The sequence below is a fragment of the Lontra canadensis genome, unplaced genomic scaffold (assembly GCF_010015895.1).
Source record: "Lontra canadensis isolate GAN:19392208 unplaced genomic scaffold, GSC_riverotter_1.0 scaffold10, whole genome shotgun sequence".
NCBI lineage: Eukaryota > Metazoa > Chordata > Mammalia > Carnivora > Mustelidae > Lontra > Lontra canadensis.
This window is the reverse complement of record NW_022631004.1, coordinates 10141430-10159494: the sequence shown is the minus strand read 5'-3', so window position 1 is coordinate 10159494 and position 18065 is coordinate 10141430. Positions and strand designations below refer to the sequence as shown.

The following is an 18065-nucleotide window of genomic DNA, read 5'->3' as shown; positions in this document are numbered from 1 at the left end:
TCAGAAGTGGTGTGAGTAGAGGATACAGAAGTCTCCTTTCCAGAGGTAAAGTTTGCTTTACCTCTGTAAAGGAAACTAATTTGAATGGTACAATATGAGAGTCTTTACTGCTTATAATCCTTTCATCTATGTTGAAAAAGCTTCCTGAAATTTTAATAAATATTTTTCCCGTATTTATTCAGCATAGATTTCCTTAAGTTTAAAATGATTTTCTCATTAGATATAACCAAATTTTGATTCTATAATAACACTGTTCCTTGTGGAATAGTGGATAAAAGGGAAATTTTACAATTTGTTCTAAGAATAATTGTTTGATATTTCTAAGCATTTGAGATGTATTATTATTTTCATGAATTTAAATGACTTAGATTAAATTTGTGGTAGTACACTGCAATACAAAATCCAATCTAAACATAATCATAGATTTATTATAATTCTATCTGTATTACTTGTAACATACTCCTATTACAGTTATCGAAGATGAAGGTGACATGATAAATTTCTTCTTGCTTTGTTGATGAGTCCAAAGCTGGTTTAAGTCTCATTTTTTTGATTATCTGGAAATCTGAAACAAATAAATTACAAAATTTAATTTTACATTGAGGCAGAAAGTAAAAAACATTCACTTGAAAGACATTTAGTTATTTTGTAATTTTCAGACATAGCTTAAAAGATAAAAAACACTTAATATTATATGATATTTAAAAGTAAATCTGTGATTTTTTAAAATATAGTGTTTCAGTATTATCAAGTACTAGATGAAATTATTCTTCTTATGTTTGGAGAAACAGTTTATATGTAGCCTCTTGCCTAATTTGTATGCAACAGAAACTTTTTACTTGATTTACCATACCTACTATTTTCTTCTTCCAAATTCTCTGGGTCTTGACTTAAACTTTCCACTGTGGATTTTCTAGGTTCTCCTACAGGGAAAAAGATGTATACATTTAATTGTTTGTCACCAATACAATTTACAGTTTACAATTTACTGGGAGTCTGTTTTCAGAGGTATCTACCCTTATCATCTGTATGATAGAACTGTATGTATCGTTTGTGTCACCAAGGCAGAGTATATTGGTCAAAGATGGCCACGATATTTCCTGCTTTACATGTTCCTCAACAGTATGAACTTGTCACTCCCCCACCCAGAGGTGGAATCTAATTCACCTTCTATTGAATCTGTGCTAGGCTTAAGACTCTTTTGTAATCATTAGAATGCTGTGAGAGTGGTTACATGATTTTTGAGGTGAGGTCAGAAAAAGCTGTGCAGCTTCCTTCTACACTTGATCTTAGCCAAAAGGCTGAGAAGTGATTGTGCAGCTTCCTTCTGGTTCTCTTGGGGTGCTTGCTTTGGAGGGAGCAAGTCACCATATAATAAACCCTACCACCCTGCCATTCTGGAGAGGTCCCATAGAAGATGCTCCAGTTGACAGTTCTAGCTGAGTCCAGAGTTCCAGCCCTCCCTCCAAGGCTCCTGTCTGTGAGGGAAGCTGTCTTGGAACCTCAAACTAGCCCACCTGTCAGCTGACCACCACCATTGGGTGACCTCAACTGGAGTCTAGCATTCAAACCATGCTTGAATTCCTAACCCACAGAATTCTTGTGATACATGTAAAATGGTAACAATAATAGCTACCTTTTGAGGGATAAAATGATTTGTTAAAACAACACTTGGAAGGAAAATGAATTGAGAGCAATATAAAATATCCAAATAATTAAATCAGATATGGGAAGTTTATACGTATAAATAGGCATGTTAATTTTGTACTTAAGTTTCGTATCTGTCCTTTTAACTTTCGAGTTGAATCCATTGGGATTAATCTAATAATATTCTCTTTATTCTTGCTTATCACAGGCCTTGGTCTCCAGATTCCCCTTCATTTCCTATATTTTATTTTCTGCAAAGCTCTGTATTTTGTCCCCATCTCCTACCATAACTCCTGAAACATTTCCTCTGTATTCTTATTCAATTTTCCAAAATTCCCATTACTTTCTTGCTCTAACAGAAATGTGGCTGTCCTCAGAGGACACCTCCAACCCAGCAGCCTATTTTGCTTTTCTTTTTGTCAGTCTTGCTACCATTGGGCCTGGAGATGGATAGGTGTCCTGCTTACACCCTACTGTTTCCCTCCAGGACATTCACTTTCTTTCCTTCCCTTCCTAAAACTCAGTCATCAGTTTATACAGTCAACTATCGTGATTTACCTACAACAAGGCTCCTTCTCAGTTGATTTTTATCATTGGCTCATTGTACCTTACTACCACTTTCTTCATTTTGCAATTTAAATGTCCATGCAGAAGATTCTTCACCCTGGATCTCAATTCCTTGAGTGCTGTTCTAGATCTGGTCCCACACCCTACTGTAGCCATTGATTCCTGTGGATAAACTTAGACCCCATCATTAGCAATAACTTCAAGCCCCCCTCAAATTCAGTTGCCAACATTCAAAGACTTGACTTCTAGCTTTATCTTTCTAGATCACTCCTTCTAGTTCCCTAACACCAGTAATTCATCTCCTTCCCTGGGACTTCCAGTCCTGCCACATTTTCATTGTTCCTCCCCATTTTGATCCCCCTCTCCCTTACTTAACTTAGATTCTATGGCCCTTCTCTCCCTTGCATATAGCCTGACTTCATGACCCTTTTCCCACTTCATCATATTCACTTGACAAAACTATAATCCTAGATAAATCCAATTGTCTCCTTATTCCTATCCTGTACTATATACCTCAGTGTGACAGGAAAAATGAATAGCCAAGCCTCACTTTAAATTCATAGCCATAAACATTAGCTAGCCATCCTATTAAACATTCCTGGTCTATTCATTCTTCTCCTCCCATAGATGGTTATTTAGCTCTTTCTATTTTCCCAAACCTCTAACCCTGCCCATGGATCATTGTTTTCAGCTGATGATGTATTTCCTGGTTTCATGGAGGAAATAAAAGACAACAGGAAAAAAACTTCCACAAGCTCTGTATTAACAGTTACTTTCCTACTTGTTTTTGTTCTATATGCTCTATCTTACCTATGCTCCCATCTAAGGCTAACCCCAGACTTCACCATTTCTTGCCCACACGACATGGCTCCAGTAATTCTATCTGCCTCCAACTTACCAGAGTCCCTCCTCTCCCCCGCCATTAGATCTCCCTTATCAGCAAATAAATATTTAGTTGAACCCACATGACTAAATTCTCACCAGTGAATGTAAACAAAGTAACACACACTGCTTCTGGGTCTGAGTGTTAGACATTGGGCATTTATTCCTTCTTAAATTTTCCGTTTTCCTCAATCTTGGACAATAGAGCCATTACCCCGATGATTCAGTTTCTAATGTGTAGATAATGACAACACCCTATGGAGTGCTTTTGTCCCACGGTGGCTTTTGGAATAGTCTGGAGAACTTACTCATTGTTACAACTTGTAGGTGGAAATGCTACTGGCATCCATGGGGTAGAGGCCAAGGGTGCTGCTAAATATCCTGCAGTGACCATGACAGCTGTACCCCAGCCCTCTCACTGACAAAAAAATCATCCAGTTCAAAATTTCAATAGTGCAATTTTGAGAAGCCCGGCTCCAGGGGATGGTGGAGCAACAGAGCACAAGATCATGGTCCCCTAAATACCTGTGGAGCTACCTTGTGTACACAGACTGCTCACTTAAGGAAGAAACAAATTTGTGTATTTTTAAGCTACTGTACCTTGGGGACTCTTTGAAACAGGAGCTTAGCCTTTACCTTAAGTAACATCATTCTTTTAGGTAAGGAACTACCTTGGGTTTTCTCAGTTTAATATTTGTCATTGTATGACAATATATAGAACATCCTAACATCCTTATACCAATTTTGTATTGTGTAATGTCTTAAACTCAGCATTCCCTTTGGTTTGGCAAGATGTAACAATATCTCTTAAGCTGGGAAAGTCTTTTCTGGATTTTCCAAGTTTAAAATTATGCCTGGTTTGTCTCAAATAATTGTTTTGCATTCATTCCCCAGATGTTGAGGAAAGGTGATTTTTATTGGGATAATTTCCCAAGTAGGTTCTCTGGGAAGAATAGCTGTATCTGTAGCTATTCTTTTACCAAACTTAGGCCACAGTTGCTTGTTTAAATAAAAGACAGTCACACTCTCTCTGTGCTGGGAAACCTTAGCAATGATTCATTTATACCGGGGAACACTTGAACTCACCATTCAGGTGTTCTGATACTTCTATTCATTTGCAACAAGAAGAGCACCATGGGACTATTTGTTCTTGGTTACACTATTGCAAAAGCATTCATTTTGATTCCTAATCTAGGTTTTGTACTGTGGGTTTGACTTAGAATGTGATTTGTGATGTTTGATCTGTAGGACTTCAAGGAAGCTGGAAAACTGGGACCATTACCACTCCGACAAGGAGACCAGAATCAATACAAATTTGAGAGTATGATATTTGCTTATACTGTCTACCATTTCAGTAGAAAGAGGCACTTTTCTGTTGCTAATAGTAGACTCTCCAATGCTTGATTCCCTCAGGTGGACAACAAAAGAATCTTATTTATACCCCCACTTAGTCTACACTGTACCAAAGAACCACAGAGTAAGTCAGCAAATGCTGAATTGCAATCAATCTATAATCCCATCACTTCCCTTGAAAACAATGGAGTGTAATTTTCATATAATACAGTACTATATACAAATGTGATTTTAAAAATGTACTGGTAGAGGAATGTGAATTAAAATGGAGGAGACACTGACTAGCACTTTTGAGAATGAGAAGGTAAATGAGTTTTTATAATTTTAGCATGCAAAACATTTTTAGTGGCCTTATTCTAGAAAAGGGTAAATAATAACTCATACATAAAGGTTGTATCAGAGTTTATAGACTAGACCCCTGGTAATGGATTCAACCTTTCCACAACAAATCAAAAGTATTGTTGTATGCTCACATGAATATACAGTAGTCATTACCTTAAATTTAAAACTCACTATAAGCAGCAAGCATATAGAGCAGGATATGAAGGCTGTATTGTATCAGTGCGGTCTGCAGAGAATTTCTTCCTATGGTTTTTGCCTTGTTGAAATATATGTTGCAGTTCAAAGCTAAAGGGATTACTTCTGAATAGTCATCACAGAGGTTGACTACCTTCGTATATCATATTTAGCTGGACCCTGCAGGCTATTATTCCATTAGCTATGCTGGTCCTGTGATTGTCAAAAAGTTGATCACCTAATGTTAAAAGATTGTGCTTTCTGTTGACCTTATCAAAATGACTCAAAAGGTTTTGTTAAAAAATAAAACTCAGATTGTGTTTTATGAAAGTGATTAAGAATAAATACTATGCATAAAAATAATCATATCTTATGGGTGATCTTAGCATTATACCATTATTAAGGATAAAATTATATTTTGCTTTAGTATTTCAGCACATTTTACCTAAAGCCATAGGTTTAACTTTAGTGGAAATAGTTCTTTCTTGCTGATAGTAGAGAGTATCAGAAACTGATTTCTGAAAAAATCAGTGTCTCCCTTCCTTCCTCCCTTCATGTATTCAAAACATATAAAATTAACACCATAGAAATAAGCTCAGTATAGCAATATTAATACAATAGTACATTTACAATGGCCTAATTACAACATGGTTTTATAAGGCAACTCTAAAGGCGGCCGGTTAGCTCAGCTGGTTAGAATGTGGTGCTATAAGGCAACTCTACTGAGGAGAAAAGTGTTTTGTTTGGAGGAAATATGTCGAGAAATGGGAAGTTTGTCATTTACACTTGATAGTCAGAAAATCACTTCAGCTAAGCGTCTGACTCTTGATTTTGGCTCAGGTCATGATCTTAGGTCTTGAGATGGAGCCCCACATTGGGCTCCACGATGGGCGTGGAACTTGCTTAAGATTCTCTCTTCCTCTCCCATTCCCTCCTGGCTTGCATAAGCACATTCTCTCTCTCTTTCCCGCTCTCTCAAAAAAAAAAAAAAAAAGAAAGAAAAAAAATTTATTTCAAATTATTTTTTTTTTTTTTTTTTTTTTTTTTTCTCTCTCTCTCAAATAAATATTTTACTATATTAGATTTTACTAGATTTTATTTATTTATTTGACAGAGAGAGAGAGCACAGCAGGGAGGGAACAGCAGGCAGAGGGAGAGGGAGAAGCAGGCTCCCTGCTGAGAAAGGAGCCTGATATGGGGCTCCATCCCAGGACCTTGGGATCATGACCTGAGCCCAAGGCAGATGTTTAACCTACTGAAGTGCCCCTCAAATAATATTTTAACTGTTCTTTCTTTAAACAAGAAAGTAGTTTTTAAACTTTCTTTAAACAAGAAAGTTATGTAGTTTCACTTATTTAGTAACAGTTGAAAAATTTTAAAGAAATGAGCTAAATATATATTCTTATAAACCCTGAATCCTGTTACCAATATAAGACATATTTCAATAAGCTTGACTTTTAACCTATGTTATTGTGAATTATTTACAGATTAAGTAAGCAAATGAAAGTGTTTCCTTGACAAAGATATTGACAGGTATGGCTTTATGATTTAAAATGCTCCATATAAAATTTTCATTAGAATCACATTACAAAAGCTGTCTTTGGGGAACAAAGAGGATTTTGAAGCTATCTCAATGAACAGCTAGTTTTTGAAATATGTTCCCAGAAATGGTGAGGGACTGGCACAGAGTCATGTCTCCTTTTTGGCATGGTCTTCCTTGTAACTGATGGTGTGTAAAATGGCTGGTCAGGGATATAGCCTGTGGTCCTGGAGCACAGCCAGACACTAATTTCAGCTTCATTAGCATTGTTCTCTAATCAACTGAACTTTTCAGCGAGTGGAAGTTTCCTAATATTTCTTGTACTTGCTTGCCTTTAGCCACCCCAGTTGATACAACAGAGAAGGAGAGGGTATCAGTCAGGAGGAAACAGATGGCACGTTCAACTTGGATTTTGAAGAAACTTTAATGAAGGGACTACTTGAGCTGAGGGCAAGGCTAAGGAACTGACAAGGGATGCTGAGGCACCCACTGCCTCACAACAGAGGGATGCCATGCTGTTATCTTCCTGGGAGCTGAAAGGTAAAGGGGAAGAGGATGTTGGTATTGCACCCTGAGTGAGAAATGGAGATTCAGAAACAGGGTCTTCCTATAGAAGTGACAAGCAGCAGCTGTAGAGTGTCACGGCTATAAGGACTGAGCTGAAGTCAGGGACAGAGGAATCTTTCCCTGACCTCTCCACCTTCCTAACCTCTCATCTCCTGCTGGTGATGCCCTTTGGGTAAATCCAAACCAGGAAGCCAGAAGGCAAATGAACCTGTGACATGCAGTCTGAGATCAGTTTTCTGGGACACAGAACAGACAAAGTGGGAGGATGGATCTTGGGGGTGTGTGTGGAAGAACACATCTCAGTTTTTGACCCTTAAGAGAATATCCCAGGGGTGCCTGGGTATTTCAGTTAGTTAAGCATTTGACTCCAGCTCAGGTCATGATCTCAGGGTCCTGGAATCAAGCCCCATGTTGGGCTTCCTGCTCAGCTGGAGGTAAGTCTGCTTTTCGCTCTGTCCCTCCTCCTGCTTGTGCTCTCTCTCTCTCTCTCTCAAATAAATAAAATCTTCAAAAAAATCAATTAGTGAAACTGAAGACAGAGTAGCAGAAACTACCCAAAATAAAACAAAGAAAGGCAAAGAGTTAAAAAGATAAGTAGAATATCATTGAATTGTAGGACTGCTTCAGGCAGTCTGTTATTACAAAGGTTACTGAAGTCTGGAAGAAGATGGGTAGAAAAATATTTTAAGAAATTACAACTGAAAATTTTTCTAAACTTGGTGAACACCCCAAACCCATAGATCTAAGAAGTTCAACAAATTCTAAGCTCAAAAAACATAAGAGTACTGAAAGAAAAATAACCCATCAAATCCAGAATTCTATGCCCAATAAAAATATGTTTCAGCAATGAAGACAAAATGAAGACTTCAAAGACAGACAAGCTGAAGCAACTCTTCAACAGCAGATTGCACTACAGAAAATGATAAAGTCTTCAGGCAGAAGGGAAATGACAACAGATGGAAATTTGGATCTATACTAAGGTATGAAGAGTTAGAAAAGGCAAGGAAATGGGTAAATATAAAAGCTTTTTAAAATTATTAGATTCTTTCAAATGATATGTGACTGAAAAAAATAATAATATGTGACTTATAATATATATAAAAATATAATATGTGTAAAAGTATAATGTATGTAAAAGTATAATGTATGACAACAATAGCGCAAAGGCTGAGTCGGGGGAGAAACAGAAGTATGTTACTATATGGTTCTTATACTATGTGTTAAATGGTGTACTGTCACCTGAAGGCCTGAAAAATTAAAGATGTGAGTTGGTCATTACTATTTTTCTTCTGGTTGTGGATTTTTAAAATTGTTCTAATATATACAAAATAAATTTTTTTTCATTTTAACCATTTTTAAGTGTGTAATTCAGTGGCATCAAATACATTCACAGTGTTGTGAAAACATTACTATTATCCATTTCAAGAATATTTCAACATCCTGAACAGAAACTCAGTATCTATTAAACAATTCCCCATCCTTCCCACCCTGCAGCTCTTGGTAACCTCTGTTCTACTTTTGTCTATAAATTTGCCTAGTCTCAGTACCTCATATAAGTGGAATCAAACAGTATTTGTCCTTTTTTTTGCCTGGCTTATTTTACTTAGTATAATGTTTTCAAGATTCATTTATGTTGTAACTTCTATCAGAATCTTATTCTTTTTTTAAGGCTGAATAATATTTCATTATATGTATATACTATATTTTGTTTGTCTGTTCCTTTGATAAGCATTGGGTTGCTTTCAGCTTTTACTATTGTCAATAATGTTATGAACACTGGCATACAAGAATGTGTTTAAGTCCTGGCTTTTAATTTATTTGGCTACATACCTAGAAGTGGAATTGCTGGATCATATGGTAATTCTATGTTTAACTTTTTGAGGAACTACCAAACTGCATCTGCACCATTTTATTTTTACATTTCCACAAGCAATGCACAAGAATTCTAATTTCTCCAGGTCCTGGCCAACATTTTTCATTTTCTATTATTTTGATAATAGTCATCCTAATGAGTGTGAAGTGATGACTCATTTTGGTTTTGATTTGCATTTCTCTAATAACTAGTGATGTGGAACATCTTTTCATGAACTGATTGGCCATTTGCATATCTTATTTGGTGTAATGTCTATTGAAATCCTTTGCCCTATTTTTAACTGGTTTGTTTGTTTTTGTTGATTTGTTCTTTGTATATCCTAGATATTCAACCCTTATCAGATATAAGATTTGCAGATAGTTTCTCTGTATTTTTCAGTTTTTTGATAGTGTCATTTGATGTACAAAAGTTTAAAATTTTGATGGATTTCAATTTATCATTTCTTTTTTTGTCTATACTCTTGGGTGTCAAATCCAAGAGATTATTGCCAAATCCAATGTTGTGAAGGCTGTCCATTATGTTTTCTTCCAAGTCATTTATAGTTTTAGCTCCTATATTTAGATCTTTGATCTAGTTTGTATTAATTTTTGTATATAGAAAAGGTATATACAAAGGCAGGGGTCCAATTTCATTCTTTTCTGTTGCATGTGGATATCTAATTTTCCCAGCCCCATATGTTGAAAAGACTATTCTTTCCCCACTGAATAGTCTTTGGACTCTTGTCCCAAGTCAATTTACCATATACATATGAAGGTTTATTTCTGATTTGTCAGTTCTATCCCATTAGTTTATGTGTCTGACCTTTATGCCTGTACCATTCTGATATGATTACTGTAGCTTCAAAGTCAATTTTGAAATAAGGAAGTGTAAATCCTCCAAATTTGTTCTTCTTTTAAAAGATTATTTTGGCTATTCAGGGTACCTTTCAATTAATACGAACTTGAAGATTGCTTTTTCCATTCCTGCAAAAAGCCTGTTGGAATTTTGATAGGGTTTACACAGAATTTGTAGATCACTCTGGGTAGTAATGCCTTGTTAATATCAAGTCTTCCAATCTATGAACGTAGCCTGGGTTTCCATTTATTTATGTCTTTTTAAATTTGTTTCATCAATGTTTTATAGTTTTCAGTGTTTAAGTGTTTCACTTCCTTATTAAATTTGTTCCCAGATATTTTATTCTTTTGGATGCTATTGTAAATGGAATTTTTTCTTAATTTCCTTTCAGATTCTTCATTGCTGGTTTCTAGAAACAAAGCTGTATTTATGTGTCGATCATGAAAGCCTGCAACTTTGCTATGCTTGTCTATTCATTCTATTAATTTTTTGGTTTGTTAAAAAATTCTTTGGATTTTCTATATTTAGAATCATGACATCTGCAAGTAGGGATAGTTTTGCTTTTTCATTTCCAATTTAGATATCTTTTTTTGCCACTTACTCTGACTAGAACTTCCAGTCTCATCCCACTTTTACATCATTTTGATCAGGTTTCAAAGTCCTGTGAAAAAAGATTCAATTTGCCTTATTGAGATTATGTGCCCATCCCCTATCCCCTTAGTTAGGGGATTTTGATAACTAAAATGTATACATGGAGAAGGAGTTATTCTACTGGATAAAACTGTGGCACTGTTACCAAAGAATGGGGAGATGGATGCTCAGTAGCCAATAAACAAACAAGCAACTGTTGGCTCCAAGGCCCTATATAGTCACAATTAGTTGTGGCAAATCCAAGACTAGAATCCAGGCCCTGTGATTTATAGGCCTATATTCTTGTCCAATAAGCTAGCAGTTCTTTGGTACATTTTAATCACAAATTAATTTTCTCAGAATGCTCAGTGCAATAGGTTTGAATTTTTAGTGTTACCACTGACACAGTTTAACTTCTTCTTAATACTATTGAGGTAAAATTATTATATAACATTATATTAGCTTCAGGTGTACACCATAACAATTTGATATTTGCATACATTACACAGGATCACCACAATAAGTCTAGTTACCATTTTCACCATATAACTGATCCCTTTGCCCCTTTTTGCACACTCTAACCCCTCTCTCCCTCTGATAACCACCAATCTGTCCTTCGTATCTATGAATTTTGTTTTGTTTTTGGATTCCACATATAAGTGAAATCATACAATATTTATCTTTCTTTAACTTATTTCACCTAGCATAATACCCTCAAAGTCTATCCATGATGTTGCATATGGCAAGATTGCCTCTTTGTAATGACTGAGTAGTATCCCACTGTGTATATATACCACATCTTATCTGTTCATCCATTGATGGACACTTTCACATGTTGGCTATTATAAGCAGTGTTGCAATGAACATAGGGGTTCAGGTATCTCTTCAATTCAGTGCTTTCATTTTCTTCAGATAAAAATCCAGAACTGGATCATATAGCAATTCTATTTTTAATTTTTGGAGGAAACTCCATATTGTTTTCCATAGTGTTTGTATCTATTTACATTCCCACCTACAGTGCATAACGGTTCCCTTTTCTCTACAACCTCTCCAACACAAGTTATTTCTTGTCTTTTTGATAATAGCCATTCTGATAAGTGTGAGATGATACCTTATTGTGGTTTTGATTTGAAATTCCTTAATGATTATTGACATCGAGCATCTCTTTATGTGCCATGGGCCATCTGTATGTCTTCTTTGGAAAAATGTCAATTCAGATTCTCTGCCCATTTTTTAACCCGATTTTTGTTGTTATTGAGTTGTGTGAGTTGTGATATATATTGAATATTAGTCTCTTATTGGATATATGATTCGCAAATATCTTCTCCAATTAAGAAGGTTGCCTTTGCATTTTGTTTCTGGTTTCCTTAGCTATGGTTTGATGTAGTCCCAATCATTTATTTTGCTTTGGTGGCATTGCTTTTGGACTCAGATCCAAAAAAATACTGCTAAAACCAATGTCAAGGAACTTACCATCTATGTTTTCTTCTGGGGGTTTTATCGTTTCTGGTCTTACATTCAAGACTTTAATCCATTTTGAGTTAATTTTTTTATGGTGTAAAAAAGTGGTCCAGTTTCATTCTTTGGCATGTGGTTGTCCAGTTTTCCCAACAGTGTTTATTGAGGAGACAGTTCTTTCCCTATTGAATATCCTTGTCTCCTTTGGCATGAATTAATTGACTATATATAAATAGGTTTATTTTTGGGTTCTCCATCTATTTCATTAATTTATGTGTCTGTTTTTAATACCAATACCACACTGTTTTGATTGTTACAGTTTTGTTGTATAGTTTGAAATCAAGAAGCCTGATACCTCCAGCTTTTTTTTTTTTTTTAAGATTTTATTTATTTATTTGAGCGAGAGACCCAGCAAGAGAGCACAAGCAGGGGTGGGGGAGGGGCAGAGGGAGAGGGAGAAGCAGATTCCTTGCTGAATAGGAAGCCCGATGTGGGGCTTGATCCCAGGACTCTGGGATCATGACCTGAGCTGCTTTTGGATAGATGTTCTGCATATATCTATTAAGTCCATTTGGGCTAATGTGTCACTTAAGGCTTATGTTTTGTTATTGATTTTCTGTCTTGTTGATCTATCCACTGATGTAAGTGGGGTATTAAAGTTCCCTACTATTATTGTATTGTCTTCAGTTTCTTTCCTTAGGTCTCTTAATATTTGCTTTATATATTTAGGTGATTTTGTGTTGGTGTAAATATTTTTAAATGTTATACCCTCTTGTTGGATTAATCCCTTTATCATTATGTAATCCCCTTCTTTGTCTTTTATTAATTTTTTGTTTTAAAGTTTATTCTGTCTGATAGAAGTATAGATACTCCAGCTTGCTTTGTTTCCACTTGCATAGAAACTCTTTTTCCATCCTTCACTCTATGTCTTTACATCTGAAGTGAGTGTCTTATAGGCAGCAAATAGTCTTGTTTTTCAATCCATTTAGCTATTCTGTATCTTTTGATTAGATAGTGTAATCCATTTATATTTTAAGTAATTATTGATAGGTATGAACTGATTGCCATTTTGTTTTCTGGATGTTTTTGTAGTTCCTCTCTTTTGTAGTTCCTTTCTTCTCTTTTTCTTTCCTTGTGATTTGATGAACTTCTTTCATTTGGATTGTTCAGATTCCTTTCTAATTAATCTTTTGTGTTTCTATTGTTTTTGCTTTGTGGTTACTATGAGGTTCATATATAACAGTCTCTCTTTCTAGAGAAGTCTATTTTAAGTTAGTGCAACTTATATTTGAATGTATTCTAACAACTGTACATTTTTATCCTCCCCTATTTTATGTTTTTGACTTCATATTTTACATCTTTTATTTCATATATCCTTTAATTATTATAATTATAGTTAATATTACTAATTTGTTCTTAACCTTCATACTAGCTTTATAAGTGTTTAATCCAGTATTCTTACTATACATTTATCTTTTCCAGTGAAAAGATAATATGCTTTCTTATTATGCATTAGTGTCTTTTCTTTTCTGTTTTCTTTTCAACTTAAAAAAACCCCTTTGACATTTCTTGTAAGGCCTGTTTAGTGGTGATAACTCCTTTAGTTTTTGTCTACCTGGAAAACATTTTGGTTCTCCTTCAATTCTGAATGACAGATTAGCTGGGTAGAGTATTGTTGGTTGAAAGTTCTTTCCTTTCAACATTTTGAATACATCATGCCATTCCATCTTGACCTGCAGAGTTACTGCTGAAAAATCAGCTTGACTGAGTCTTATGGAGATTCCCTTGTGTGTACTAAGTTGTTTTTCTCTTGCTGCTTTTATGATTCTCTCATCTTTAACTTTTAACATTTTAATTATAATTGTCTTGGTATGGTTCTCTCTGGGCTTTCTGGACCCAAGTGTCTGGTTCTTTCCCCAGCTTGGGGAAGACTTCAGCAATTATTTCTTCAAGTTTTCTGCCTCTTTCTCTTTGTCTTCTCTTTCTGGGCCCCCTATAATCCAAATGCTGTTGGTTGTTGTTGATGTTGTCCCATAGGTTTCTTAAGTTATCTTTACTTTTTCAAGATTGTTTTTTTTTTTTCCTTTTTGCTGCTCTATTGGGTAAGTTCCACAGCCCTGTATTCTAGGTTACTAGGTCTTCTACTTCACTAGTCCATTGCTGAACCCTTCTAGTGTATTTTTAAGTTCAGTTATTGTATTTTTCAGTGTTGTGACTTCTGACTGGCACTTTTGAAGTTTAATTTTTTTTTTTTTTAACCAAATCAGATGAAGTATAATATATGTAGTAGGAATCTAAATGCTGATAGATGGATTTGGATTTTTTTTTTCTGGTACTTTTGTGAAGATAAGAGAGTTTGGAAAATATACAAACTCCATGTTCTTCTAATGGACAGACTACTTCAGAACAGAGGATTATATAGGGGATGACATCTTTAATGACTAATCTAAAAATGAAAAAATTGATATTTTTCACAAATTGAATTTTAAAATGTATGCTGAGATTGTCAAACATAATGCAGGTATCTAATATCCAGTCCAAATATAGTTATATGAGTAAATATGTACCTTATCAGCAGCAAGGTAGTTCTTAGAAATAAATCTTTCTTAAAAAACAAAACCAATTCCTCTATCAAAACCATAAATCAAATCCTTATGATCTCAAATGAGGTAGAATTCCTTTCTAATTTTTATAAAAGTGAATGGATTTAAAATAATGACAAAGAAAAAAATTAAAATGAATACATTTTCCAGGTCATTTATATGTTTGTGGTCTCTCAGCATGTTCCCCAAACCAGCAGCGTCAGCATCACTGGGAGTGTATGAGAAATGCAGAATCCCAGGCTCAGGATAAGTAGTGGTAGCTGTTTGTCTTTGGTTCAGTACGACATCCAGATCATAAGTAAAAATTAGATTTGTTTCCGTGGATTCAGAATGTATTTTGTAGTAGGTAATGGGATAAGGTCTTTTTAAAACCTCCAGACCACCCTATGTTCCAGGTCTTATCATCTCTGGTGCACAGATAAGGAAACCAAAGATTGAAGGTTGCTCAATATCATAAAATGTATAACTGAGTGGAGATTCCCACTCAGTTCAGTTTAGATCCCAAGTGCATGCTTAAAACTTGTGCACTCACTCTCACTCCAGTGAATTCAGAAGTAGCTTATAACAAAAAACCTCTGATGCACCTGTTTTGTGTCAGGCCTGCAGAAGTTGGTTTTACTCCACTTTGTGGAGAACTGCTATGGAAAACCAACTTATTTCTTAATTATTGTTTGTCTCTTCAATTTCTTGACGTCTAGAGACTGTTTCAAATGCTGCAGTTAAAAAAACTGCCACATGCTCCAGGGATCTCCCTGCAGACCACTAATCCAACACTTAGGCCAGGACAGCTGAGCTTGGACTAGGGAGAAACCTAATCCAGGATTTCCATCACATGAGTTGTTGCCTTTTTTTCATTATACTTTGACTTGACCCCTAATGGATTCAGCTTCATAAAGTCAGAAAAAGAGGGAAAGAAAGCAATTTATTCATGTTTTCACTGGAGCTCACTGCAGACATGAAATTTCTCTAAAAATGCAAATCATTTGGTACAAGAGAAGTGAAACTCAGTAGCTAAAGCTCTTAGAGGAAAGTGCTTTCCCAGGGCTAATGTTTTTATGCCCAGTGATTGAATAAATCGATCCATTTATTACAACATCTTTGCTTAAGTTTTTTATTCCTGGGTGAATGTGTCTAAGGGTACTGGAGGACTCTTCTTTAACACTAAGAAAATTGATTACACTTGTTAATTTGGCTTTTAATCTTAGATGTATCAAAATAAATACCATAAACAAGTGTAGAAGAAATCAATATGGATCTGTTTGATATCAGATTGATCAAAAGAGGATTTAGTAAGCCTCTAAGATGTAAAGACTAATGTACAAACTAAGCCCTTACTTATGTAATATGACTTTAGACAAGCTCAGTATCTGAAAGAAACTATTTCTGAAAACAGAAATGGTGCACTTTTGTTGCATTAAAGAAAAATCCCCAGAAGGCCTACCTATCCAAGGTATTTAATGTGAACATTTGTTTTTAAAAGATTTCTTGTCTTTTGTCCAGCCATTCTTGTTAATTCATAGGGCACCATATCACAGATTATTTTTTATGTTACAAAAAGCAAAAATTACACTTAACAAGTGTAAGGTTGGTCATAAAAAATAGATAAAACAACACTCCTAAAAGCTTAGACATCACAAGGAAAGGCAGTCAGTCATTCCCCACAGAAGGCGAGGACAATGAGAAGTAAAAGTCATACACAAAGACTCCGACAATGTTACATAGACCAGCTCTGGGTCACTATGTATTTTGTAGAACTTCAAGTAGCAAACAAATTTCTCCAGGAATACTCTTTTGATTAAACATATTTTTAAATTTTACTTGTACAATAATGAATGAGAGAGAGATTCATGTTACGCCATTCTCAGAATGGTATAATTTTAAACTGCTTTACCAGTAGTGAGTATAATTTATGTTGAACGTGCACTGTGTCTTTCAACTAGTAAACTCGATTAATTTGCCATTCATTCAACAGAAATTCTTTGAGCACCCATCAAATGAGAAACACATTTGTGGGATAGTTGCTGGTTTACAGTTTGCAGCAGTGTTCAAATTAGATGAATTCAGAACACATGGCCAAAGGGACAGCTTTGGGGACAGAGCTCAAGTGCAATCATGGCATTAACTCTCTGGAATAGTGCCTGATCTTCAGAGAAGGAATGACAATTTTATGTACAATTTCTTAAAGCAATTAATTTAGGATAGCCCAGTAGGGAGTGCAGAGTTTCAAAACAAATATTAAGACAATAACAGAATACATATAAATGCATTTAAATGCTCATCTCCGCAATAATAAGCCTGTTGGGTTTTCCATTGTGGGACTCAGATTCTTTGATAGCTTGATTGGTTGGTCAAAAATTTGAAAATCAGACAATCTGTGTGTTAGGGCATGTCCCCTCAGTGTGTGCACATTATAAAACTGTGCATATATTTTGACTTACAGATAACCAGAAGTCATTTTTGTAAAACTTTTTGTGGTTTGAATTTAAGTACAGGATCACCATTTCTTTGCAGCCTTCGGGTTATAGACTTTTCTCTTTTGAAAAGTAATACACGAGGCGCCTGGGTGGCTTAGTGGGTTAAAGCCTCTGCCTTCGGCTCAGGTCATGATCTCAGAGTCCTGGGATGGAGTCCTGGGATCGAGCCCCGAATTGGGCTCTCTGCTCAGCAGGGAGCCTGCTTCCTCCTCTCTCTCTGCCTGCTTCACTGCCTACTTGTGATCTCCATTCTGCCAAATAAATAAATAAGATCTTTTAAAAAAAAAGTAATACATGCATCCCTGTCCCTGCAGTATCTTGCATGATGTCTTAGAGATAGTGCATGTTTAATGTTTCTGAATTTCTGAATGTTTGTAACTTATGATTTATTTTTTTTAAATATGTCATATAAAATATTGGTTGGCATGTATTGAATGACCGGTAAATGTCTGTTGAAAGAGACAGAATGCATGAATATGTCTGTTCTTAAAAGTTTAGTTGAGAACACAAAAGATACATAATTAAGACAAAGCTATTTGTTTGAAGTGCCAGATAATTAAAACAAATTGTTTAGCAAGATCTATGGACAACTCTTTAATTAGTGCATAATAAGTACTCCATTTTTAAGAACTGGTTTTCCTCTTGAATGTATTATATGCTTATCTTGCAAGTAAAGTAGGAAATGTTTAAACTTTTAGTTATAATTTCTGAAGTGTTCAGAGAAGAAATGAGATTTTTACGTACAATTGCTCAAAATAATTTAAAAGTTTAAAGAAATACTTAATTGTTCCTTACTGTCTTAATGAAAGAAGGTTTCAGCTACACAAACTGTATTAATTTACATGGATTCAGTATTTTAAAGAGCAAAGAGACTATTGAGTTTACTTTCCCCATTTCAGTTATGGAACTATAGTGTGTGTGGTTACAGAAGGAAGAAGAGAGAAAAATTAGCAGAATTGGAAGATTGTTTATCCCTACAACACAAATAATTTCTGCTGTTCAAGTTTATCTTCTTTAGCTCTTCTGCACTGTAGGTAAGGAATAAAAAAAGGTACTATATCTTAAAACCAGACATATTTTATGTGGAAAGATGCTACTTAACTTATGCTTTAGTGAATGGG

The 18065-nt window shown here is 35.2% G+C and overlaps 1 protein-coding gene across 5 annotated transcripts in view; it reads right to left on the bottom strand.

The window, feature by feature from the left end:
- Positions 1-401: 401 nt before the first annotated feature.
- TTC29 (tetratricopeptide repeat domain 29) overlaps positions 402-18065 on the bottom strand; it is a 224811-nt gene continuing 207147 nt past the window's right edge. For all 5 annotated transcript variants that reach the window (XM_032855563.1, XM_032855561.1, XM_032855564.1 and 2 more), the window contains 2 exons: positions 854-923; positions 402-565 (listed from right to left, as the gene is read on the bottom strand). In XM_032855563.1, coding sequence (XP_032711454.1) covers positions 535-565; positions 854-923 — 101 coding nt within the window. In that variant the 3' untranslated portion in view covers positions 402-534. The remainder of the gene's footprint in view (positions 566-853; positions 924-18065) is intronic.